The 26,538-nt window shown below is 52.4% G+C and overlaps 1 protein-coding gene across 2 annotated transcripts in view; it reads left to right on the top strand.

The window, feature by feature from the left end:
- Positions 1-26,538, top strand: part of SLCO2A1 (solute carrier organic anion transporter family member 2A1) — an 85,771-nt gene that overhangs the window by 45,096 nt on the left and 14,137 nt on the right. For both annotated transcript variants that reach the window (XM_032631378.1, XM_032631377.1), the window contains exons 3-8: positions 4,668-4,830; positions 20,447-20,674; positions 21,453-21,551; positions 23,451-23,587; positions 25,416-25,494; positions 26,015-26,179. In XM_032631378.1, the coding sequence (XP_032487269.1) occupies positions 4,668-4,830; positions 20,447-20,674; positions 21,453-21,551; positions 23,451-23,587; positions 25,416-25,494; positions 26,015-26,179 (871 nt within the window). The remainder of the gene's footprint in view (positions 1-4,667; positions 4,831-20,446; positions 20,675-21,452; positions 21,552-23,450; positions 23,588-25,415; positions 25,495-26,014; positions 26,180-26,538) is intronic.

Here is a 26,538-nt window from a genome sequence, read left to right as displayed (position 1 = left end):
AACAACTGGATTTTTCAAGGGACAGGGAGTAGCTAGCTGGGACATGTGAGACTGTGTGTGTATCCGTGTGTCTGTGGCAGGAGACTGATTAGGAAAATAAGGGGCAAAATATTTCTCCAGGTTATAGTTCAATAAAAAATGAAAATAGGGAATTGGGAGCTGCGGGGAAGGGTAGGAGAGTGGAGGTGGAACGCGTCCCTTCAGAGGGGCGTGGGTGGGGGGCAAAAAAGAAAAAAAAAAAATGAAAATAATTCACCCATTAAATTTTCTCTTTTCTAAACTTAGATGAGCTTTTCAACAGTCAGGTTTTTAGAACATGCCTATGGGCATGGTTTGAGGCAAACATCATAAGAAAGTTAATTCCTTGAACCTAACAATCTTGTGTGTGTGCTTAGTGGGAAAATGTGTGTCTGTGTGTTTATCTGTTTCTCTGTGTGTCTCAGTATTTGTGCGTGTCTGTGTGCATGACTATATGTGTGTATCTGTGATCTGAGACTGTGTGTGTATCCGTGTGTCTGTCTGTATTTCTGTGTCTGTGTGTGTATCTGTGTATGTGTGTGTGTGTGTGTGTGTGTGTGTGTGTGTGTTGAGGGGGAGTGGATGGGTGATTGTGTGGAGGAGAGGAACTCAGCCAAAGGGCTTTCTACAATCCCGTTGATTCTGACTTAAGCGTTTAGAAACAGACTGAGTAAGAAAGTAGGGGTCTTACCGGAAGAGCAGAGAACAGCCAAATCAGAGGGGGCTTCATGTTCAAGCTCGAGGCTCCCAGCTTTTGGGGTGAGCAGTAAGGGACTGGCCTGGCTTCTTGAGCAGAGCCAGGCCCGGGTGCACAGTCTCGTGAAGACGAACCCTCTGGAAGAGGTGCCTGGTAGACACTTGAGTTGAGGGACAGTGTATCCCGAAGTCAGATGGCTTGGCGGCTGTCACAGCCAGGCCTGAGAGGCTGGGGGAGAAGAGGACCCCGGCAGTGCTGCAAAGGAAGAAAAGGCAGGATTTGGCAGCTGCTTGAGCGCAGGATTGAAGGCACCGCAGACCACAAGGCGGCTGCCTATCAGAAGCCTGAGGGGTGTGAGAGAAGAACCAGGCCTGGTGGAGGGGAAGGTGAGCCCATCTGGATGCCTGGAGTGTGCAGCCAGCTTCCAGGAGATGGGAGCCTTCACGCTGGACCCAGTCTCGCTGGGGTTCAGAGGGTGAGGAGAAGGGGAGACCAGGGCTGGGTGTAACAAGCCAGCGGCAGGAGGAGGGCTTGGCTGGCAGGGAAGACGTTGGGCATCCAGCCCGGTGAAGTAGCGGCTTCCCTGGCCCACCCACGGCCAGGGCTGAGCAGATGCAGTCAGCCACCCTTAATGCCCCCCATCAGTTTGCCCTGGGCCCCTTTGGTTTGAGGCATGGGCAGGGATGTGTTACAAATGGGCTGTGTGATAACCTTCAGATGCTCTAACACGAAGTCCACAGAGTTGTTTTAGGGGCCATTTCCGGGCCGAGGGGCTGAGGCCCAGGCTGCAGAGGCCCTGTTCTCCTCAGCTAGAACAGCTTCTTCTTCTTTTTTTTAATATTAGGGAAAATAATTTTTTTCAAAGGAAAGCCACAGCTGAAGGAAAGTTTGGGAACCAAGGTCTTAAGCCAGCATCAGCCGTAACAGTTGTAGAGGCCCAGCTTCCCTCCTAGAAGCCAGCCCAGGCCCTGGGGGGAGCGCAGGAAGGGCCGCTCCAGGTGGATGGGGTGGGACACCCCCCAATCCTTCCTCCCTGGGTCCCTTCGGGGCCCTCTCCCGTCCCTCTCCCAGACCTTTTCAAGTCAGCCTCAGTTAGCTTAGCTGATATGGTCTGACATTTACAATCATTTCATGCAAAATGATGGGGAAACAAAGAGGGAATGAAATCTAGGAAGCATAAGGATAAAGCTTTGTTTCCAGGTGCTGGTTTCAGAATGTCCTAGAACCACGTCTTTCCCGATCAGACTAGGCTGCCTCCTTACCCACCTTCACATCCCCTTTCTCTGTGTGTCATAAACCATTCTTACTCTTGGCCACACAGGAGGGGTCTCTGGGCAATCGTGTCCTCTTCTTGAAAAAACCTACCATTTACACCAGCTATGTGTCAGACACCACTCTAGGTGCTGGGGAGACAGGAGTGAACAGACAGACAAAAATCTCTGCTCATATATATCATTCTACTGATAAATATGACATTTATTTATAGAAATAAATAAAACATGGTGGATCAGATTAGAGCAAATGCTATGAAGAAAAATAAAATCGTGGAGGGGCACGGTGGTTACATTTTAAATAACTTTATTCTTTAAATTATATTTAAATTATAAATATATTTTAATATATTATAATTTATTTCTGTTAATTATTACAAATATAAGTTATATTTAAAATAACTCCTTTTAAATTAAGATATCATGGATATTTAACTTTATATTAGCTGTCCAGGTGTACGACATAATGGTTCGAGATAAGTATATATTGCAAAACAATCACCACAGTGTCTAGCTAACAACCAGTACCTCACATGGTTCATGTTTTTTTCTTGTGATGAGAACTTGCAAGATCTATTCTCTTAGCAGCTTTCAAATATACAGTACAGGGTTATTAACTATAGTTGCCATGCTGTATGTGACATCCCAGGACCTGTTTATTTTATAACTGGAAGTGTGTACTTTTGACGCCCTTCACCCATTTCACCCACCCGACCCCCTTCTTTTTCAGAGAAGGCCTTAATGAGAAGGTTCAACCTGAGCAGAGGTCTAAAGTAGGGCTCGTTGAGAAGGGAGCCCCCCGCAGACATGTAAGATGAGGGAGCAGCCAGTGCCAAGGCCCTGTGTTCAGAGAGCAGCAAGAGGCAGAGTGGCTGGGGTGGAGGAAGTGGGGGGGACAGAAGGCGAGCAGGTCAGAGCAGTGATGGGGCAGGGGACAGGCTCCTCAGGGCTTCAGAGGCTCTGGGACCGACTTTGTTTTTGTTCCCGTATCGGATTTGGGCAGAGGGAACACGGTCTGACATTTCAGCAGGACCACTCTGGCCGCTAGGAGGAGAATAGAGGGCTCTGAGGCAAGAGTGGCAGTGGGTAGAAGGCAAAGCTCAGAAGGGTGCCATGGTGGCTGAGACCAGGTGGTAGTGGTGGAGGTGGTGAGAAGTGGTTGGCTTCCATTGAGGGCCCGGCCAATGGGATTTGCTGGTGGTTGGATGTCGGTGTGAAAGGGCAGTCGAGGATGATGCGCAGACGTTTTGCTTGAGCCACTCATAGGATGAGGTGCCATCTACTGAGAGGAGGAGGACTGGGGAGGGGGGCACCAGGTTTTGGGTGGAAGGTGAGGAATGAGCTCTGGGATGCGCCGGGCCTGTGGGAATCAGAAGCGCATACAGAACAAGGAAAGCCATAGGACTGGCTGAGCTCCCAAGACAAGAGCAGAGGTGGGGGGACTGAGCTCTGAGAGTTGAGAGATCAGGGAGGTGAAGAGGAACCAGCCGAGAAGACTGAGAAGGAGCAACGAGGGGCAGCAAACTAGGAGAACATGGTGTCATGGAAACTTAGGGAAAGGAGTGTTTCAGGAAGGCAGAAACTGTCAACTGAATCAAATGCTGCTGAGAGATCAAGAGAGAAGAGAACTGAGAATTGGCCAGCGGACTTGGCAATGAGGAGGTCATTGACAATCTTGGCAAGAGCCACATACCAAGACTCTGGTCCCTATTTCCCGAGACAGGGACACCTGCTTTAAAGGCCGGAAGGAGACTGTGGTGTGGACAGAGTAGGGGCTATGAGTGCTGACATCCAGGGCTCCTCTGGTTCAGGTGGACTCACCTTCTGGGGCAGAGGACCATCTCTTTGGACGGAGTCAAGGTCAGAAGATCTGCCAGCACCCCTTTTACCATTTAAGACCCTGCTCCCCAAGCTGGGGCCTTCGGTTCCCCTCTTTGGCTCTGGGTGGGGCTCAGAGAGCACGCTTTCCAGGGAGCACCAGGAACATGAGTTACTGGTGTTTCCACCCGGGAAGGGACTTAGGGCGCTTTAGTCCTCATCCCTCATTCACAGAGGTGGAAGCCAACCCAGGGAGGGCCAGAGCCGATTAGGAGCAGAGCTGCTGGGGCAGAAACTCACTTCTCCAAGGGGCAGCAGACCACTGTAGTTAAGGCGGGGCTCTTTAAACTCAGGCAGTCCTTGTTTGAGCCGCCTCCTGACCTCATGGACATGGCAAGTTACTTAATATTCTGAGCCCCAATTGTGTCGTCTGCAAAAATGCGACTTGTTGCATGATGAAATGAGATAGTGAAGGTTGCTTGGTGGTTATTCTGACTATGAACTCAGAGTCCTTAGGGAGTTTAGTTAGGGAACACGTACTGTTCCTAGGAGCCAGCCAGAATAGGAAGCTTTCTTGAATTTGGCCCCAAAAGCTTTGGTCCTAATGGTTGAGCTTCCCATGGTCTCTAGATACTTCTCTTGGTCTGGTCTAGAAGGCTGAGGCTGGGAAGGGTTTCTGACAACAGGGGAAAGCTGAAACTGCATGCTTGGCCCTCCCGGCAAAGCTGGCACCACAGCTCTGCTTGGGCCCTTGGGTGACACCAGGCAGCTTCTTGCCTCTCTGCTGTGACAGTCCGGTCCACTCTGTGGGTGGGTGAGGACAGAGCCTCTGGTCTCATTTGGCTCCTCTGCTCTCTCTGCAGATCAGCAACGCCATCCTCATCATCTTTGTCAGCTACTTTGGCAGCCGGGTGCACCGTCCGCGGCTGATCGGCATGGGGGGTCTCCTCCTGGCTTCGGGGGCCTTTGTCCTCACCCTCCCACACTTCCTCTCAGAACCTTACCAATACACCGTGACCAGCATGGGTAAGTGATCTCCCACTCTTGCTTCAAGGGGATGAGGGTACATGATTCTGTAGGTTCTGACTTACAGATACGCTCTGGGGAGAAAAGCTGAAGAAACTTTCTGGTGGGAGAGGACAGCATAGCCCAGAGTGGTATCCATTGCCCCAGAAGCACCCCAACCAACTTTGTGAGACACCCACTCAATCCTCCTGTGCTTTTGGTGGGATCCTGGGATGTTTGGATGCCCAGCATCCCCTCCCATCTTCCATGTTATTGTTGACTATATTTTAGCTCTGCCTGTCTTTACCCTCCTCCCGGTGGTCATTATTAATACAGTTGTTATTTATAAATAGTTCAGTACTTATTTATATTTACCCACAAGTTTACTGGTTTCTTTGCTCACCGTTGCTTCTTGCATTTCACCCACCCTTGTTGATTTAACTTCCTTTTTCCTGAAGTACATCCTTTAGCATTATTTTCAAATAGCTTTTCAAATCTATCTGCCCTATTTTCATGGTTTCTTGGTATTTCCTTATGATTTCTATTTTCATTTTAGTTTCTTCAACTATTTTTTTTTTTTTTTTTTTTTTTTTTTTTTCGGTACGCGGGCCTCTCACTGTTGTGGCCTCTCCCGCTGCGGAGCACAGGCTCCGGACGCACAGGCTCAGCGGCCATGGCTCACGGGTCCAGCCGCTCCGCGGCATGTGGGATCTTCCTGGACCGGGGCACGAACCTGTGTCCCCTGCATCGGCAGGCGGACTCTCAACCACTGCGCCACCAGGGAAGCCCTCTTCAACTATTTTAAATGTATTTATTTTATAGTCATTTTTGGATTGTTTTATTAGCGCAAATTTTGAGATTGCTAATCCTCCCACATTCTGTGTCTGCTTGCTCTTGTTTATGGTGGAGTGTTTCCTTTGTGTTCTGTAATGTTTGATGGTGTGGTCATTGGCAGGGGGATTTTTTTTCCCCCTGTGGAAATTTTGTGTGGTCTGGGTAGGAAATAGCCCCAAGGGTGGTTTTGTATTTGCATTTACTTGGCACCCTGGGAACATCACTGCTTTGGAGCCAAATTTATGATAATGTATTGGCGTGGGATCAATTTGTACTTGTTTGAAGGGATATGGTATGTGGCAGTGGTTTTGTGAGGAGCAGCAAGTGAGAGACCCAGTCCCTAAATGCTTATTCTCGGTCTGCTGTATTGGAGTTGAAGATGTCTGAGGATAGCCGGGCCACCGGGGGATGTGCGGAGGTGTAACTGATTCCTGTTCGCTTAAATACCAGGCTTGTTTTTAGTCACATATGCAGATCAGATCCAAGAGGGGAGTCACTTAGAATGCCAAACAGGAATGCTTTATAGGCTGTGAGACCTACAGTGGGGAGGTGGGTAGCTGGAATGGAAAAAGAATGGAGGAACAGTGATGTGTAATGATGAAATGTTTGTTGGGTTGGGAATCTTTTCCCCACCTTCCTTGCAATCACCAGTAGACTGATCACTGATGATTACCATAAATTCACTGTGGCCTTGGATCTATTTGGACTCTTTAAGCCTGAGTCTTGCTTCAAATAGGCCCAGGAGGAAGACAGACCCAAGCTTAGGGGTCTAAGCTCTTTCTCCCCCTCGGTCTAGACAAGGGGTCTGAGGCCAGCTCTGAAGGAGAGTCAGGAGTTGCTGGCCACCTCAGAGAGCCATGTGCCAAGCCTGCTCCAGACACATGGTGTCTGCCCTTCCCCGTCAGCAAGGGAACCTGGGGTGCTGGGGCCAGGCTTCCGGGAGGGCATCCTGCTAGGCGCCACACACCATGGCCTGCTTAGCCTGGGGCTGGCTCCCCCAGCTGGGCTAAATGCCAAGGGTATTTGCATCACGCAGAGCAGCCACCACGGGGAGTGGCTGGAGACCTGCGGGCCTCTGAAAGCAATCACTCTGCTGCTTGTTAGGGATGGGCGTCTTGGGTCCTTTCCACCGCCATCCTCCCTGCTCTGAGGCACACTCTCTGCCTCAGTGCTCTTAGCCCATCTCCACGGAGAGAGGGAAGAAGGGGACTGTGAGAGGGACCACAGCTCGCCTGCCAGCCTGCAGGGAGGAGTCGCTGTCCAGGAGCGTGAGCTTTGTTGTTTTTTGTTTGTGTAAATTCTATTTGCGACAATAGGACACAGTCTCCTTTACGCTGGCTGGGATCAGAGCAGCAGCTGCAAGTGCTCAGGGCTGGGCTACCTTCAGGGCATCTTCCCAGTGCCAGGGGGGTTGGGATAAGGAGGACTTTGGCCCAGGAGCCACATCCTTGGGATCTAGCTGGAGCTGTGGGTGCCAGTACAGCGGGGGCGTGTGCTATGCTAATATGTGCAAACAAAAATATTCATAAAATCTCACTTCGTGGGAAAAGTTTGAAATACGACTCTTACTTCAAATGTATTCCTATGGGAACTTCAGTTTTAAATTATGCAGGGCCATCAGGCACACACAAATTTCATTAAACGCGCCACCCTGAATTATGTCATGAATCTGGACGGTCCGGGGTCTGAAGCTGGGCTTTGAAACCCCCTAACAGCATGGCCTTGGGCCACTTCCTCCGCAGCTGAGCCTCAGTTCCTACCTGCATAAAATGGACCCTCCCCTGCAGGGCTGCGAGGGCCGAAGGATACATGCTCTGAATTTAGCCAAGGGGCTGGCACATGCAGTAACCATTAAGCGGCGGCTTTTATAACAAGCGGTGCTGGGAACAATACATGTAATATGCTGGATAACTAGGGTCCCAAATGAGGAAGCGCCTGCTTCCTCTGGAGAGGCTGACAGCTCACAGCCAATGCGCTGGGTGTCCTGCGGGCATTTGAAGGCAGCTTCTCCCTGGTCCTCACTGTACGGCTGTCCTCTGCTCTAGCCAGAGCGGGGCCCCTTCCTTGGTATAGTCCTTGCTGCGCCTTTACATGTGAGGCATGGGATTTCTCTTGGTTGAAGCTTAGGCTGCTGTTCTGCTCTATTCCCAGACCCTTAAGTTGGAGCCACCTGGTATGCTGGGTAGAGAGAGCATAGACATTCAAATCCCAGCTCAGCCATTTAGGTGCTAAGTCTGCTTAGGCAAGCTCTGTTCATCTTTCTGAACCTCAGTTTCTTCATCTGTAAAGTGGGAACAATAATACCTCCACTTTCAGTGTGTTCTGAGGGCAAAATTAAAACTACATAGTATAGGTAAAGTGCTTCGCCCATGTTAGCTGTTCAGCACATTTCTCTTTGCCTGCCCTTGATGTGGTATTTGAAATCTCTTCCTCATGAGCAAGGACCCCCAGACCTATTATCATGTGTTGACTGCTGACTCTTTCCCCTTGGAGCAAAGCTGCTCCAGAAATGAACATGGGAAATGAAAAGTAACTCTGTATTTCAGGGAAAAAAATTAAAGAGGAGCTGAATATTGTGGGAATCATAGAGACCTTTAACAACTCATGGCTAATTTTAAAAAGGCCATGCAGACATTTATGAATGTTTAGATTTTCTAAATGTCAGTGGGGTCCGGAAATACGCCTGGCGCCTTTAGAGAAAAGCCTAGCCACCAAGCCAAAGCCTCTAAGACCACTTCTGGAAGGCTCAGAGAGGTTTGGATAGGTGGGAAACAGGCCAACCCGAGACCATTTCTCCCGGGAGACAAGAGAAGGGTCTTCGGAAACAAGTGTCTGGTAGGAGTAGGTGTAACCTGTGAGAGGTCCTGAGCCAAGTCTAGAGGGAAGTCAGCCCCACCCAGACAATGGATGCACACAGGAGGGGCTTCCTGTGGGAGGAGCAGGGCAGGGGGGAGTCTGTTGTATTTTTGGAGCAGTCAAAAAAAGAAAGGGAAGAGTGGCTTTCTAGTCCTCTGCTCATGAAGTTGCCAGTCCCTCACGCACTTCCGTTCATCAGAGGCGTCCCTGGGCAGGAGGGTGGTGGGCAGGCCTGGGGACGGGAGCCTCGGGCTCCTGAGTGACGGTGCCCCTTCCTCGGTGGAGGACACGCCGGCCTGGAGCAGAACCCCAGTGCCACGCAGGGTCCTTCCACTGGGGGAGCCGCTCAGGGGCCCTGAGCTCAGGGCAGTTCAGCGGGGAGCACCCAGCCGTGCCAGAGGGACCCGCTGGGAACTGTGGGGGAAGGGAGTGTGTCTGCAGGGGAAGCGTGAGTGTGTGTGAGGGAGGCATTCCTCTGTGAGGAGGTGGCCAGCAGTGGAGGGGGGGCGGTGGTGGAAGGTGTGGGGTCTGCGTGGGTGTGGAGGTGGAGGCGGGGACGGACGAGGGGGACAGCAGGGCCGCTGTTAGGGTGGAAGTGCCTAGGGAGGCGGGGGGAGCATGGGTGTGCTGGGGGCAGAGAGTGGGTAGACGGTCGAGCGGGAGGTGCATGGCCCTGCCAGCTGGATCTGTTTAACCTGAAAAGGGGGGGAAGCAGCGGGGGGGGCGAGTCACAAAACACGTGGGTGTTATCAAGTCAACTGAGAGGGAAACAGCCCTGAACGGATGAGCACAGCTAAGCTAACGAGACCTGATATGGAACCCATTTCCAACACACAGTATAGGAAAGAAGAGAAACGCGTGTGGAGAAATGACAGAAGACACCAGGCTGCTGTGTTGCGTGTCAGGGGAAGGCCGGGGAAGGAGCTGGGGCCGCGGAGAACGGGCATCTCCAAGGCATGGCCCCAGCGGCTGACCTGAGAGCGTTTGCCTCTGTCAGGCTCTCTTAACGTTTGTCTTGTGGGAGAGTCACGACCCACCCTGGCTGGCCTGGAGGCGGGATCCCTTGTTCTGGGTCTCCAGCCCTGGCCCCAGGAGAGACCTGGGGGTGACTCCCCCCTCCCCTGGAGGCTTGTTCCTCACTTCCCTTGCTCAGGGGTGAGGCTGGGGGCTGCAGGCCTGCTCCATGTCTGGTGAGGAGAGGAGGGACGCCTAGGGGCCAGGCTGCATCCTGCGTCCTGCTCCTCTGGGGAGAGCGGCGTCCCAGGGACCCCTGGTGGACTGTGTGTCTTGGGCCCACCCAAGGCAGCAGGGAGGGTCTCCTGGGGAGAGTCATCAGCCAGGGTGGAAAAGGAAGGCTGGTTACTATTCCAGTGGCTATGGTTGCCCCAGAAAAACAGTCAGGAAGTCGGGGATAGCCCCACAGAAGCAGGGTGCCAGCCCCTGTCCCCTGGGGCACTGTGGTTTGAAGAAACCATTGATGCCTCCTGCCTGAGGCCTTGGGCCCCCAAGGACCCCCAGAGGACACAGGGAGCAGCTTCTGCTCTTCTTGCCACACTCAAGGCTGCTGTGCCCAGACACCTCCTGTGGCCCAAAGGCTTGACTAGGGAACAAGCAGGCACATTCGGGCAGCGAGCGACCCACACCACGAGGCAGGAAACCAGCAGAAGCAGTTTCTTTCTCTCAGGAACAAAAGGACTTTTGAGGGTTCAGAGCTTGGATTGGCCACCGTCACGGGATGTGAGGCTCAGAGATCTAAAGGGGGAGACGGCAAAGAGAAGTCAGGTATTTGGAGGCAGGGAGGTCATGGAAGTGGAGCCCCATGTTGGGATTCGTGACCCTGTAGAAGAGGCCAGAGAGCTGTCTGCACCCATGAGGGTGCAGCGGGAAGTCAGCAGTCTGGCTCTCACCAGAGCCCCACCAGGCTGGCACCCCGATTTTGGACTTCCTGCCTCCAGAACTGTGAGAAATAATTCCGCTGTGTGTAAGCCTCCCAGGCTATGATTCTTTGGTACAGCAGCCGCAGCTGACTCCAGAAGATTCAGTCCCTTTGGCTGGAGCCCCTCCTTGTAGCCTGGGATCTCATTTTGAATTTTCAGCCTTTGGACTGTCTTATTTGCCATTGCCACTGGCTTCACACCATTCATGTCCTTCACAAATCTGTCAGCTGCTCTCAGCTGTCCCCAGGTCTGGGACAGCGGTGCTGCGTGGTGTCTCCCAGGTCACACTGGCCCATCCACGCCTGCATTGGGCACGCCTTGAGCAGTTCTCCCTCGAGGACTCAGCCACGTGTCCACCTCTGGTCTGGATATCTGTCAGGATATCATGACAGGCTTTGTCAGAAGGCTTCCTCCACTCAAGTAACACCGTGTTCTGGCTTCCTGCCAGTCTGGGAGCCCCATTAACAAAGGAAATGAGCTTGGCTTGGCAGGACTGACTCTTGATGAACTCATGTTGGCTCAGCTAATCCCCTTTTTTTTATTTCCCCCTTCAAATTGCTTCTCATTAGCCTGTTAATAAATCTGTGAACAATAAGTTCTGCTTCACTCCCAACTGGGGGGGTGCACATTCTGTTTGAAGAGTAAAATTAAATGGCTCTGAGCTGCCATCCTGTTGCCTCGGGTGTGTCCTGCTTCCCTCCTATCCACTAACAAACAGTGTTGATGATGAGCTGAGCTGGGTGATGCCTCTTTCCGAGGCCTGGTGGCAGTTCCTCAGGGGCGGGCGCGTGTGTGGGGAGGGGGGTAGGGTGGGGCTGAGGCAAGCCCCTTGCCAGCAGCGTGGTGCCCAGCCTGTCACACAGCGCACAGTGGACCTGCCCTCTCATGCCCAGCTCACTGGTCACATGGCCTCCTCAATACAAGTAGGCATTTCCCCAAGGCCCCTCTAGTGCCAGGGTGGCGGTGCGGAAGGGGCGTCCAGCCTCAGTCTCAGTCTCGGAAAGTCAGTCTTGAGAGCAGAGCAGGGGATCCCTCTTCCTCCACTCACCTAAGCTCACTCTTTTCCTGCATGGATGTGAATCCTTGCAAGCAACCCACTTGCCCTCAACCCCTCTGTTACATCCATCCGTTGCTAGTGACCAGCGCTGATCTTACTTGTCTCTAAGTTTCTGGATCCAGTCCCCAAGTCCTTAAAAACCTGGGCCATAATGCCTGTCTCCAGGGTTCTGCCATCTCCCTCATCTGTTTAAATTTCTCCGTTTCTGGCCTATTTGGATGAATATGTATCTTACTGTGTGATCACTATATCCCAGGTTATGACATTGTTATTCATTTGCATCTGAATAAGAATGTTACAAGGTAGGTATGATTATCTGTATCTGTTTTGGAGATGAAGAGACTAAGATTCTGAGAGTCCCCTGACCGGTGAGCAGTGGAACCAAGATTTGAACCCGGTCTGTCTGACTTCAAAATATGAATTCCTTGCACTGCTCCACCAGCTGTCAACCCCCAGCTAGTGCAGAAGAATATGCTCTCCTAGTTTCCCAAAATAAAAGTCAGAATGCACGTGCCCATAGAAATCATTTTCTAAGTGGAGGCTTAGTCTAGTTGGAAGAGAACACATGTTATCACAGGGGCACGATGGACTGACAAGTGAACTCCATGGGGACCCAATCACTTCTGATATGCAAACAGGTCACTTTATAAATGACTTTGAGATCTCAATCATGGGTAAGTTCGGGACAGCCTGTTCCAGGCTGGCCGGTGGGCGTGGCCAGAGTTTCGGGAAGAACTGTTGAGTGGCTGAATTTAGGAGGATGAGGAAATAGGTCTTTCAGAGTGGAACATTCTGAATGAGGTTCCAGGAGTTTGCTGATAGCTCGAGGCTTGGTATTTTGGCCACGCTTCCAGAATACTCTCTGGAAACACTGCTGCCTTTGTTGTTCTCTTATGGGTCGCTTCTGAAGTTTGGGCCTTGCTAACCTCCTCCTCATGTGGCCCTACTCACCCGCAAACAGTGCCCCCTTCCGAGCAGGGAGGTAATGGGTGGCTCTCAAGGTGCTGCCCTCTTGTTTCCTGGCACAATTCCCTCTTTCCTCTACCAGACAAGAAGGACTACTCAAAGGAAAGGCCACTCGCCACAGCCTTCCTATGTTGCTCAACCCTTCTAGGGTCCTCTCTTGACCCCAGCGCTGTATCTTTGTGCAGAGACCTCTTATTAGACCCTTGACAGCCCGCTGGCCTCAGCCTGGCCGCACCTGGAACGTGTGTCCTTGAACAATGGAGAGGCCAGGCCTTAGTCTGCCCAGTTCCACCCATCTCCGTGGGTCCCATTCCAGGGAGGTAGCCCTTTCTGCCACCGCGTCCCCACTTTGCAAACCCACGGAGGGGTTCAGAAATTAGAGCTGAAATTCTGCGTATGTAAATTGTGGGATGAGTCAGAGGGTTGACTGGCATACATCTGGGCTGGTGGGGGGTGGGTAGCTGGAGGAGGGGAGAGGTCCCGAATTGTTTCTAGTTAGCCCTGTGAAAACTGGCACGGCTAGACCTCTGGTGTCTTGTGGGAAGAAGAATGTGCTCTGACAAACTTGAGCCTTCCAGAAGTGGACCTCAGGGAAGATGAGAAACAGACTGACAGCCAGTTCGAACATACCCCCTCCCTCCCTTACGCAGGCCCCTCAAGGCGGAGGCGGGTGGCCCCCGAGTCTGTGGTAGCTGGAAGAAGCAGGCGTTTCTCTGACCATATCACAGGATCTGATGGTGGGCAGGTGGGAGAAGGAGAGTGGTGAGCTTCTCTAAGTCCAAGGAGAGGACTGGGTGCGGGGCCTTTGCTGGAACACCTGAGGAGCGGGGAGAGGTTGCTCTCTCCTTCACGTGGCCCGAGCTCTTCTGCTCCAGGGAGGAGAGGGGTGGGGTGGGCTGCAGAAAGCTGAGTCCCACCGTTCTGCCAATGGGTCCTGATACAGGTCTTCTCACTCCATCACTGTCTTCTTTTTTTTTTTTTTTGCGGTACGCGGGCCTCTCACTGTTGTGGCCTCTCCTGCTGCGGAGCACAGACTCCGGACGCGCAGGCTCAGCAGCCATGGCTCACGGGCCCAGCTGCTCCACGGCACGTGGGATCCTCCCAGACCGGGGCACTAACCCGCGTCCCCTGAATCGGCAGGTGGACTCTCAACCACTGCGCCACCAGGGAAGCCCTGTCTTCTTCTTTTTAAGAGAAGAGCCTAACGTTCTAAACTCTAGAAGACTCTGTCTTCACCAGAGTGAGCTGGCCACGGCCATCACCGCAGGGAGGCCCAGGCGTGAGTTCCTGGAAAGCTCAGACCTTGTCTCTGACAAACACCTTCACCACAACACAACACGTCAGGGAGCAGCGGGTCCTCCCCACCGCCGCACCCCGCCTCCAGGACGGAGAGCAAGCTGCTGCTTCCCAGGTGGAGGAACTGATCTTTCCCTTTCGCTTGTGTCACAGCCTGGTCTGGGGTGGATTTGGCCCCATTTAGAGAGTTTGTTGGGAGATCTTGAATCAATTTGGAATGTAGAATAGCCCAAGAAGATCTCAGTAGACTTGGATTTAATTTGGGGCCAATTGATTATCTTTTAAAGTACACATTTTAAAAAATTTATTTATTTTAATTAATTTATTTTTGGCCGCGTTGGGTCTTCGTTGCTGCACGTGGGCTTTCTCTAGTTGTGGCGAGTGGGGAGCTAGTCTTCATTGTGGCACATGGGCTTCTCACTATGGTGGCTTCTCTTGTCGGGGAGCAAGGGCTCTAGGCGTGCAGGCTTCAGTAGTTGTGGCACGCGGGCTCAGCAGTTGTGGCTCACGGGCTCTAGAGCGCAGGCTCAGTAGTTTTGGCACACGGGCTTAGTTGCTCTGCGGCATGTGAGATCTTCCCGGACCAGGGCTCGAACCTGTGTCTACAGCATTGGCAGGCGGATTCTTAAACACTGTGCCACCAGGGAAGTCCCCAAATACACATTTTTAATAAAGGCAGTTAGTTTCTGACATGTAATCTGACGTTCTACAAGTTAATGATAACAGTTAAAAGATCCCCAGAGAATTTTGCCTCCTGGACACTTCATTAGGTGAAATTTCATGAGGATTTTTGTGGCATTGTTGCACTGTGCAACATGCCATGTAAAGACTTAATAAGCCAGTCAACATTTTTACAATCTTTGATGACCGCTAAATGGCACACAAAAAATAATTTTGCCAGCAACAATGTTCTAATAAATGTGACTTTAGTAAAATAATAAGAATCAGCAAAAGCAAGAACTAGAGCTCTGAAAAGAAACACTTATTCTCTGGCCCTTTGTTTCTGAGGCTCCTGCTTCCGTACAGCCAGCCTGGCCTTGTGTATCTCACACACCCGCTGTGGGCCGAGCATCCCCATGCTCGCAGCCGTGGAGTAGATCAGCACTCCCTGCCTGCCTCTCATGCAACACTCAGCCTCACCTATTTTACCACCGAAGTAGCTCTTGGCTGGGTCAGTTCTGCTCTTTACACACGGGCCTTAGAAAACTGGTTAATCCCTCCAGTGTGTTAGCTGTACTGCCCCCCCTCCTGATCGTCACCCTCTGGGCTCTCCTTAGGATGTAATCCAGGCCCCTTTGCGGGACACAGCAGCCCTCCAGGAGCAGCTGGGCCTCGCCCTGGTGGTGTTTGCATACCGACCCCGCTGAACCTCTGAGCTCTCCCCTCCTCAGCACTGCTCTTCTGTCTCTTGCTGATTCTTCTCAGCTCAGAGGCTATTGTCTCTGGGAATCCTTCCCAAACCCTCTCCCCAACAGCACTGGGTTTGGTGCCTCCCCACATGCTCTCTGGTACGCTGTGGATACCAGGCTGTATTTTTTATTGTGGTAAAATATATATAACATAAAATTTGCTATTTAAACGTGTCCAATTCAGGGCATTAAGTACTTTCACACTGTTGTACAGCCATTGTCACCATCCATCTTCAGAGCTTTTTCATCTTTCCCAATGGAAACTGTGCCCCTTAAACACTAACTCCCTCTTCCCCCTTCCCCCAGCCCCTGCCTGGCAACCACCATTCTGCTTTCTGTCTCTATGAATTTGTCTATTCTAGGTTCCTCATATAAATGGAATCATGCAATGGTTGTACTTTTGTGTCTGACTTGTTTCTGTTAGCATGATATCTTCAAGGTTCATTCATTTTGTATGTAGCATGTGTATTAAGCCTTCCTTTTTAAGGCTCAGTAATATTCCATTGCATGTGTATATCACATTATGTTTAACCATTCATCTGATGGACATTTGGGTTGTTTCCACCTTTTGGCTGTTGTGAATAATCTGGCTATGAACACCAGTGTACAAATATCTGTTCAAGTCCTGGCTTTGAATTCTTTTGGGTAAATACCCAGGAGTGTACATGCTGGATAATATGGTAGTTCTATGTTTAATTTTTTTTGAAGAGCTTCCATACTGTTTTCCACAGTGGCTGCACTATTTTACATTCTTACCAGCAATGCACAAGGGCTCTAATTTCTCTACATCTTACCCAACACTTGTTTTCTGTTTTTTGAAGGGTATGAAATGGTATCTCACTGTGGTTTTGATTTGACCAATATTTTGGCAACATTGCGGTTGCTTCTTTGATGATGTATGTAGCACAGCAGACAGAAGGCTTTGGGAGGTGTGTCCAGGTGTCTTTTCAGGTCTTAGCATCCCAGCTTTTCCCTGTGAGGCAGGCATCGTCCATGGGAGCTGACGGGCCTGGGTGTGGTCCTTCAGTGGCTGCCCTGGGAGCAGGGGCCAATTCTTTGCACCTCTTTCCCAGTGTGGTCATTTGCCTTTGGGGGATCTTTACTCCACCCTTGCACTTAAGGGAGACCTGGCCCTGCCACTCCATAGCCCACAAGACAACATGTGACAGGGAGCTGCTGTCACACCTAGACAGAGACAGGCAGCTCAGCCAAACACATTTGCAAGTGACAGTAGCCCACGGTTTTAGGGAACTCCAAACTGTGCTCATTTCCTCATACAAAATCTACTCGAAATTTGTTTGAATCTTCTGAAAAGAAATGCCCATTTGAGAACTTGCCCATTTGAGCAGCTTTTTAATTTACGAACCCTTTGGATGTGTGTCACCTCAGTCAAAGTTGGCAGAGGGAGGTGAGCAGGGCGAGTGGCCAACCGTTTGAGTGACCACACAGCTGCACCTGGCCAGTTGGTAGCACGGGTCAGAGGGTGGCCAGGGCCAGGCAACCAGCTCTGCCCTCATTCCTGAACCTGCCCATATGGTCTTGAGAAGGGTAGTGGGGTCTTTTTCTAAAGACTAGCACAGCCCACAGCGTGTAAACGCTCACCCGCTGGGGTGTCCGTGTGGCTGCCGCACTGAGGGCACGGAGTGTGCTGTGAGCCTGGCCCTCCGGCTACCGCCCGCCCTCTACAGTGCATGGCCCCTTCCCCAGAATCCTCTGAGGTCCTCAAAGTCAAGGTCACTGACGTGAGGAGTCAGATCCAGGACTAGAACCCAGGTCCCAGGCTCCCAGTCCAGCCGCTCCAACATCTATGGGCCTTGCCAGCCCACAGCCACCTGGGCCTCCCCCTGGGGATGGGCGTGAGTCTGCCAGCACCACAGCCCCGTCTCTGAGTGTTGGACATGGGGCAGTGTTGGTGGGAGGGCTCCTGAGTGTGGTGAGGAGTGGCTCTTTCTCAGCAGGAACATTTCACAGCTTTGTGCTTCCAGACTAAAGTGACGATCCTGAGAATCAGGCCCTTGCAGCATCACTGAGGCACACCAGCCTTCCCACAAAGGGGCAGGCACAGCCATCAGCCATGCTGACTAACCAGCGTGTCCAACTTTTCATGCCTGCTCCCCTTTCTGGAACCATAGCCTTCTAGCACTTTAATGACCCATAGGGACTCTTCCTATCCGGCCACCTTATGGTCTCTGCCTAAAGGGAAACTGAGGCTCAGAGAGGTTCAGAAACTTGCTCAAGATCATACAGCTACCTGGGGCTAAAACCAATTTTTCTTTCTTTAAAAAAAAAAAAAAACCTCTGTTGAGATATGATTGACATGTAAAAAGCTCTACATAGTAATGTATAAAACTTAACGAATTTGAGGATGAATATACCCATGAAACCCACCATCATCAAAGCCACAGACATATCCATTACACCCCAAAGTTTCCTCCTGCCCCTTTATTAGTGTTGTGTGTGTTAAGAACACTTAAGTTTTACCCTCTTAGTAGATTTTGAGTATACAGCGCAGTATTGTTATCTAGAGGCGCTATGCTGTCTAGTAGATCTCCAGAACTTATCTAACATAACTGAAACCTTATACCCTTGACCATCACCTCCCCAGTTACCCCTCCCCCAAGCCCCTGGCGATCACCATTCTACTCTCTGCTTCTTTGTGTTTGACTGTTTTAGATTCCACATATAAGTGAGATCATACAGTATTTGTCTTTCTGTGTCTGGCTTATTTCACCAAAGCCAATTTCTTGACTCTTTATACCATGTGTTTGTTTCGTCTCTTTGTCTCGGATTTCAGCAAAACTCCCAGCAGCCAGCCCCTTTCCAGGATACCTCTACCTGGGAGGAAGTTCCCAGCCACTTACAGAGGTCAGAGGGTTCATGTGTTTGAATGTAACTAGGGATGGGTAGAGGAATCTCCCCAGGCCTGGCTCCTGCATCCCTGAAAAATGTGTGTTGTGTCTTTTCAAAACTGCCATTTCAGATTCGATTTCATTAAGGACTTTGAGTCAGGCACATATGGGTTCAAATACCAGCTCTGCCCCAGATCAGCCACTTATGTGGGCCAATAACCCCTGTGAACAGGACAAAATGTACGTCACAGCCTTGGCAGTGTCTGCCTGTGCAGTAAATAGAAGCTTAAAAATTCTGGCGCTGGAACTTGGATCTCTACAGTAAAGCGTGTAAGTCAGAGAAAGCCCCAATACACAAGCAAGGAGAGGCGTCAGGGAAGGTGGGGTGGGCCCTAGTGTGATGGGCCTGACTTTTGCAGGCCTAGGGCAATGGCTGTGGAACAAAGAAATAAGAAGTGAGAGAGACATTTTTACATTTTGGCTATATATTTTTATGAAAAAAATATTTTTAATTTAAAAGCTTTCACTGTTGCTTCATTTCAAAAGTATCTTGTGTTCATTATAGAAAAATTAGAAAGTACACTGAGGCAAGCACACACACACAAAGATCATCACAATCCCGTCACCCTGAGAGAACCATGGTCTTCCAGAGTTTTTCTCTGTATATTCCATCAGGCCGCATACATTTTATAAATGAGGGATCATATTCTTCTCCAAACTACTAGTTTTTGTTTGTTTGTTTGTTTTGCGGTACGCGGGCCTCTCACTGTTGTGGCCTCTCCCGTTGCGGAGCACAGGCTCCGGACGCGCAGGCTCAGCGGCCATGGCTCACGGGCCCAGCCACTCCACGGCATGTGGGATCTTCCCGGACCGGGGCACGAACCCACGTCCCGTGCATCGGCAGGCGGACTCTCTACCACTGTGCCACCAGGGAAGCCCTACTAGTTATTTTTTGACTCTACAAGATGTTACAGCTGTCTTTGCATGTCAGTAAGGCTACCTCCCCACTCTAATTCTAAGAGGCGCCTTCTATTTACCCATGTGGTTAGACCACTCTCTATCCAAACCCTGAATTGAAAGGTGGGACAGCGGGTGTGGAGTGGGAGGGTGAAGGTACAGAGGGACACTCCCAAACGTCTGGGGCTGGTCGTTGGCCTGGGTGCACACAGCTCCCCTGCACACGGCTGGTGTCAGGTCTGGATGACCTCAGCCAGACAGGCGTCTTGGCCCACTTTGCCAAGGGGCCCCCTGATCGATGGGGGAGCCCCCTAGGCCAGTGGTTTTTAAACATGTCCTACACAGGCACTAGTATAGAGGACAGGAGATGCTGGGGCCAGGCTGGACAAGCACGTGTGTCTGCAGGAGGTTAGGGGACGATAGGAGGGCAGATCCCTCCCCAGCCCCACCGTCCAGGGTAGCCCGGAACTCAACAGCACTGGGCAGAGTCTAGTGTGATGGACATATCCCGTCCACGGCCCTCACTTTTCCTCTCTGTGGGACTCTGAGGCCCACCCAGCTCAGAGCTCTGCCACCTCTGGGAGGGCCACAAATGAGAGTGAAACGGGACTCCAAGGAGAGGGATCAGTGATGTTAGCGGTTTCCATTGGCTTCTACAAGGCTGGAAAAGAAGGTATCTCATGGAAAGAAGCCCTCAGGAGCCGTCAAGGCCCCGGAGAGCTGACAGTGCTCTTTGTTTAGTGTGAGCCAAATGGGAAACAGTGGCATGGGAGGGGCAGTCCAGCCTGGCCAGGTCCCCAAAGCCATAGGCACTGGTGCCCACAGGTCACACTGCGGCCTCTGGGGCCCTCACAGAAGGTGCAGCCTAGCTCCTGTGGGTGCAGCCTCGCCCCCCATCTGTAACAGGAGGGTTTAAACCAGAGGGTCTCAAAGTCCCTTCAGCTTCCCAGGTTCTTGATCCTTGGGAGCTGCCAGGTTGGGTAAGCACGTTCAATGCCTTTGACAACAGGGCTCTTTAGCATGACCCAATGCCGGGTTCATCTAGGAGTGAGGGCTCTGGGGGTCATGACCCCCGGCGAGCATCCCAGGCTGGGGGTGACACCATCTTCTGTGGGACAGAATGACCTCTGTCCTGCTAAAGTGAACCACACCTTGGGGGCCCGAGCCTGAGGCTGCGCACAGGGACGCTGAAGGCCGACAAGCCTGGGTGTTGACCTTGGCTCCCTCTTTCCCAGGGAGGAAGGTACTGATCCCTGCATGCCCAGCCCCCCACCTGTACCCAGAGAGGAGAAGGAATGGATCCCCGGGAGACGAGGATGGCTCTCACACCCGACAAGGGCTGCGCCACCTCAGGGCAGGGAGCCCACCCTCTCCCCTCCACTCCAGAAGGCCTGAGAGAAAGTCCGGGTCTCGAAGCCAGCTGATGCGGCCAGGACTCCAGGGTGGGGGTGACCGGCGCCCTCTGTCTCATTGCAGGGAACAGCAGCCGCCTCCAGACTGAGCTCTGTCAGAAACACTGGCAGGGCCTGCCCCCCAGCAGGTGCCACAGCAGCACCCAGGACTCCCGGAAGGAGACCAGCAGCATGTGGGGTCTGATGGTGGTGGCCCAGCTGCTGGCAGGCATCGGCACGGTGCCCATCCAGCCGTTCGGGATCTCCTATGTGGACGACTTCTCGGAGCCCAACAACTCGCCCCTGTACATCTGTGAGTCGGGCTTGAAGAGGGCTGCGGGATGGGGGCGGGTCCTGACGTGGCCCAGCCAATGCGTGCAGAGGTCTGGGGATCTGACACACCTGGTTTGAGTCCCAGCCCAGGCCCCAGCTCCTCACCAACAGGATGGGGCCCACAGTCTCTGTGCACTGGGGACGTAGGAGTACCTGAGGTGATGTATGTGAGCCCTTGGTCCCCGGGCAGGCACCGGGCAGCTCCTCGACCAGCAGTAGCTACTGCGTCTGTCACGTCTGGGCACAGGCTGGGCACACATGTTCTCTGAGCCATCCACTTAAGGAGAAGTTTGGCCTCAAAGAAGCATATGCAAAGCAGATAGCACATGACCATCTGACTGACCAAATCCTTCCCTTAGAACAAGCCACACTGAGCATCCTCAGGGCCCACGGCCCAGACCAGACAGACCACACCCACAGGCTCTGTGGCTCACAAGCTCCCCCAGGGCTGCCACTGCCACACTGTACCTGCAAGGAGATTTGCCCACCAGCACGCACCTGGGCCAGCATCTGTAAATGCCGAGGAGGCCGCTTCTGTCCCAGCAAGCGGATCTCTCTGGCATCTGGCTGGAGGAGAAACAACTTTGGTTCCGCACATCTCAGGATCTTGAGTGCCTGTAGTAAATGCCACAGGTGTGGACCTGTCAGGGCCAGGGGACAGATGGGGTGATGTCTCAGGAAGCCCTCAGCAAGGGAGAGAGCCCGAGGCTGCCACCCTCTCAATCCCTCTCAGCCTCCTTTCCTCCTCCCCTTTCCAGCCATCTTATTTGCCATCTCTGTATTCGGACCGGCTTTCGGGTACCTGCTGGGCTCGGTCATGCTACAGATCTTTGTGGACTACGGCAGAGTGGACACAGGTGAGTGTGTGCCAGGACCACAACCCCCAGCCAGTCAGGACAAGGATGAAGCTTGAACTTTAAATGCTCACGGCCCCCTCGCCACCCACTCCCTCCCTCCCTCCTGTAGTCAGCGGACAGGTGGGCCTCCTCTCTCCAGCGGGTGGGGGTGGGCAAGGGGGATGCGCTGCTGAAAAAAGCACACTTTCTGCAGCGGGAAACCTTGAGACCTAGGGCAGTGCCTCAGGTGTTGCCACCACAGCTGCCTGTCTTGGTGGTGGTATTAAAAAGAGCTCTATGATTCTTTGATTCTAAGATGGTTTTGATTGCTTAAAAAAATATTGGTAAGAGCTCTTTTGGGGAAAAGAAGAAGCACTACATAGAGTACACACATGGATTATGACTCCCATCCAGAGGGGTGTAACATCGTGTTTAACCATGTGGGCACAGGTAGTAGAGAGCCTGTGTCTAATCCTGGTTCCACCTCCTCTACTGGCTGAGTGATCTTGGGCAAGTACCTTCATCCTTGCTGTGCCTCAGTTTCCTCATCTGTAAAAAGGGGCTAATGATAGGGAAATAGAGATGTTGCAGTGTTTAGAACATGCCTGATATATATTGAGGTTGACAGGAGTGAGCTCTTTAAAAAGTGATCTGGATGAAGCCACTGTGTATCTTAGGATGAGAAAGTACAGTCCATAGACAGGAGCACACGTACTGAGTTAACCGTTCAGGGAGCCGACCCCAGGATGGACCCTGCAAGGGCATATGGTTATTGTGAGGTTGCCTTACACACCCCAGCCTCCCACAAGGCAGGGAAGGCTGGCAGTGTAACAGAGGGACAGACAAAGTACTTGATGAGGTGATGAGGGAGGGCCTCCCAGGGAGGGAGGTGAGGTCTGCATCCCATGTGGGTGGAATTACACAGGTGGTGATGGGAGAGGCCTTCCCAGTGGAGGAAACCATCCGGGCAGAGCCAAGGGGGGCAATGCGTGGGGCGTGTGTGGGTGATATGTAAGTTCCCACAGGCCAGATGTGGCTGGAAGGCAGGTCCAAGCCAGACCTTCAGGAATAACACCCCACCCCCACCCCCCAGTGCCCAGCACCCAGATCAGAACCTGCCTGTCTCACAAAGAATGTGGGCAGGCCTTAACCCAGTCATGCTGCCAGAGCCCATAGACTCCTGTCCCTGGAACTGTCTGACCACAACTGTCTGCTCAGGGTCATCCACCTGTACTTCAAATGAAAGGGCAAAGCTAACAGAGCTGTCTGCTCAGGGTCAAGCCATCTTTGCCCTTCACTGGCACTTCCTGAGTTGGGTTCTGGCTCTTCCTTGCCCAAAGAGACTAGCAACTGAGCTCCCAGGCCACCAGGGACAGTGCCCAGGACAGTGTTGGGCTGAGGGCTGTTCTGCTATCTTCTCCCTCCTTCCATGCCCATGTAGTTTCTTTACAGAGAGAAACACAGTGGCAGACCCTTAGACGTGGATGGGAGACTACAAAGACTACAAAAGACTACAAAGAAGAAAGCATCTCCTTCAGAGGCCTGGTAGCCTACTCTGTTGGTGGTTGTTTTTTTGAGCATCTAAGGATTATGAGGCCTCCTTTCTTAGGGATCAATAAAGTTGGGAGGCAGTAGCATCCAGTGATTAAGAGTGCAGGTTTGGAAACCAAGAATACATGCATGGGTTTGAAAATTGACCAATGAAATGGCGCTTGCAGGCCAAAGTTAACCTCACTGATCCTCCCAGTGGCCTCCGTTCTCTGAGAAGACCAGAGTGGCCTGGAGAGAGAACGCCGACTAGATGAAGATGCTAGCTCACAGCTTACCTCTTCTGCATCATGGGAAGAAAGTTCCCCCGATCAGTAAGGTGAGATCATACATTCATCCAACAAACACTTGTGTCCTTTGTTTTCTCTTCAGCTGCAGTTAACTTGAGCCCCGGAGACCCCCGATGGATAGGAGCCTGGTGGCTGGGTCTGCTCATTTCCTCAGCCTGCCTGGTTGTTACCTCTTTCCCCTTTTTTTTCTTTCCTCGAGCAATGCCCAGAGGAATGGAGGTAAGCTTCTGAGAACCCACAATTCTACCTATTATGAGAGTTTCATAAGAGTAGGTAGAGGTAGAAAATAAACAGAGCTGAGAAGTTGCAGCAGGTTAAGTAAATTCTGGGTGAAATCTAAACAAGTTTCATGATACAGGACTTCTGAGAGACTTTGGGAGGTGAGAGTGCTTGTGAATTTCCAAAAGATGGTATCTCATCAGTGTTCCCTTACCGTGTTAGCATCTCAGAGATTAGGAGGGCTCCAGGGAATGTAGTTTGGGGAAACACTGAGTTCATCTAAAGTGGGATAAAGAATTAAGAGCCAATAAAAGCTGCATATGTGACCTGGAGCAGTTGACTTTTGCATGTGATAGGGCTGGTCGTGTCTAATCCTAAAGGACTGAGTAAGAAGGGGATTCCTAGCGCTGCAGAGCGTGAGGGTGAGCTGTGAGTGGAGCATACTTTGAGCCGACTGCCCTGCCCTGCATCTTCCAGTCATATCTGTTGGGGAAAGAAATCAGGGAAGGATGAGAATGGAAAACAGTGGGGAGAAGTCTGGGTGGGGGCCTTGACCTTAGACTGAAGGGTCTAAAACTTGTTCTGATCCCATGAAATTCTGAGTAACTGGTGCCCACTCAGGTGACAACATGGCAGCTGGGTCAAGGTTGAGATTGGAGAGTTGGGAAGGAATGAAGGCTGGAGATCTGATGAGGCCAGTGTAGAGATGGGGGATGCAGCTGAGGACCAAGGCCATGGCTGCCGGACAGATGAGGCAAGGGCAGGGGTAGATGTCCTCGGAGGGGGTGCCGAGAAGGACTCAGCAGTGAGCTGAGAGGGGCAAAAATTTGTGCTGAGGTTCAGAGCCAGAGGCAGAGCTGGATGTCTGGCAATGAGGTGTGTGAGATCTAGGCCCAGCCTGGAGGAGGGGCGAGGGTAGAGGGGCCTCCGCTTGTCTTGAGGAAGAATTTCAGAGGTTGGCAGCACATCGGGGTGGTTTTGGGGGAAGGCAAATCTGAATCCAGCTCTGCTACTTGTCAGCTAGCTGAGGGATCCTAGGCAAGTGTCCTTGCTCCTAAGTCTCCTCCGCTTTAAAATACTGGAGATAGAGTCCCTATCTTGGGAGGAGGTTGTGAGGAATGGGAGGTTGCACGCAGAGCGCTGGGTGTGGTGCCCACCGTGGAGAAAGCACTAGATGAATGGGAGCTCCTAGGCCTGCTGACGAGTCCCTGGGGGATCCTAATGGTGTCAGAGCTCAGGGGCCTTGCGTCTGTGTGGTGGTTCAGAGCTGGGGGCCTCAGGCTGCAGCTAACAAGTTCAGAAGTGGAAGGCGAGTTCAATGAGGAGGTCTGCACAGAAAGTGCAGGCTGAGAGCCAGGTCAGAGCCTTGAACAGGACCCAAGTTTGGGCCCAGAAGAAAGAAGGGACTCCGTAGAGGAGACAGAAAGAGAGAGCTGGAAAACAGAGGTCATTCTAGACCAGAGCATCCCAGAAGCCCACAGCCCCTGGAATCCGAGGACAGGAAAGAAGTGTAGCCATGACAGACAGACGAGGGGTGAGATCCACTCAGATGCCTTTTGGCATCAGCCAGCTATTAGATATGAAATAATATGCCCAGGTATGAAATAATATCTTGGGAGGCCCTGGCATGGATGCGTTCTGGTCGGTGGCCAAGCACCGGGCTCACCGACACACAGATGATGATGGCTTTGGACGCCCTCCCACACACACTCGGGGTGGCTGACCACTGCCCAGCCCTGAGCCACTGAGACCAGAAGGATCAAGGGCCCAGGGAAGGTGGCTGCAGGGAACCTGGGTCATTAACCCTCACCCCCTTCGCTGCCTTCAGAGGACTCCTACCATAGCGGATGAGGCAAGGAAGATGGAAGAGGCCAAGTCAAGAAGCTCCCTGGTGGATTTCGTTAAACGTAACTGAGTGACCCGGCAGCCCTGGGAGGGCTGGCTTGGGGTGGGAGCGGTCCGGGGTAGCCCAGCCCAAGTGGTGTTAGGTGTGGTGAGGGGCACTAAAAGCAGGTGGTCTAAAATTGGCCAACCCCTCACGAGGGGCTCTGCCAGGGGCCCTGGTGACTGCTGCTGTGCAGATAGCAGGAGACCCAAACTCAGACAGAGGTAGCCCCACCCACACCGCCTGGCCCACGTTCTCCTCTCCCCTCCCTTCCCGTGGATGCGGCCATCATGTACAATCACCCTCCGCCTGACTTCTTCCAGGCCTGTCCTCCTTTCATTCAGCCCATGAGCATGTTGAGTGGAGTCCGAGTGGCTGTGTGCCCCCAACAGGCCACTGAACAGCTCGGGGCCTGGATTCTGCCCTGAGGAAGAGAGAGGAGCTGCCTGGAGGGGGGCCGGGGGGAGGAAGGGCAGTGGCCGGTGTCGCGGACCCTGTGACCGCTGCCCGGAGGCCCGGCCCTGATGGCAGCCTGTTGGCAGGGTTCCCCCGCATCTTCCTGAGCCTCCTGATGAGCCCGCTCTTCATGCTGGTGGTCCTGGCCCAGTGCACCTTCTCCTCCGTCATTGCCGGCCTCTCCACCTTCCTCAACAAGTTCCTGGAGAAGCAGTACGGCGCCTCTGCGGCCTATGCCAACTTCCTCATCGGTGAGTCCCCCGGGTGCTGCCGCAGCTGGGCCCTCCCGCCACCCACCCAGGGCCAGGAGCCCCCAGACCGGACACAGGCAGGAGCCAGAGGGTTCTTGCCCGAGAGAAAGAATTTTAAGGACATTCTTCCAGGTTGGCAGTCTAGGTTGGCATTGTTCCACGTTGGCAGATTTCTTAGGCCCCTATCATTCCAGACAGGAGTGGGCGGAGGCTGGGGGATGACTTCCACCCTGTCAGAGGGGCTGAAAGCCTGACTGCCTCCCAAAGGCCCTGACATCATCAGAGGAGACAAAGGAAAGAGAGAGGATTGAACTGTGGGCTGGGCAAGATGCCTCTGGGTTTTTTCCTTCTTCTCCAAT

This window comes from Phocoena sinus, chromosome 4 (genome assembly GCF_008692025.1).
Source record: "Phocoena sinus isolate mPhoSin1 chromosome 4, mPhoSin1.pri, whole genome shotgun sequence".
In the NCBI taxonomy this organism is placed as follows: domain Eukaryota; kingdom Metazoa; phylum Chordata; class Mammalia; order Artiodactyla; family Phocoenidae; genus Phocoena; species Phocoena sinus.
The sequence above is the reverse complement of the archived record's forward strand: the minus strand, read 5'-3'. Positions and strand labels throughout refer to the sequence as shown.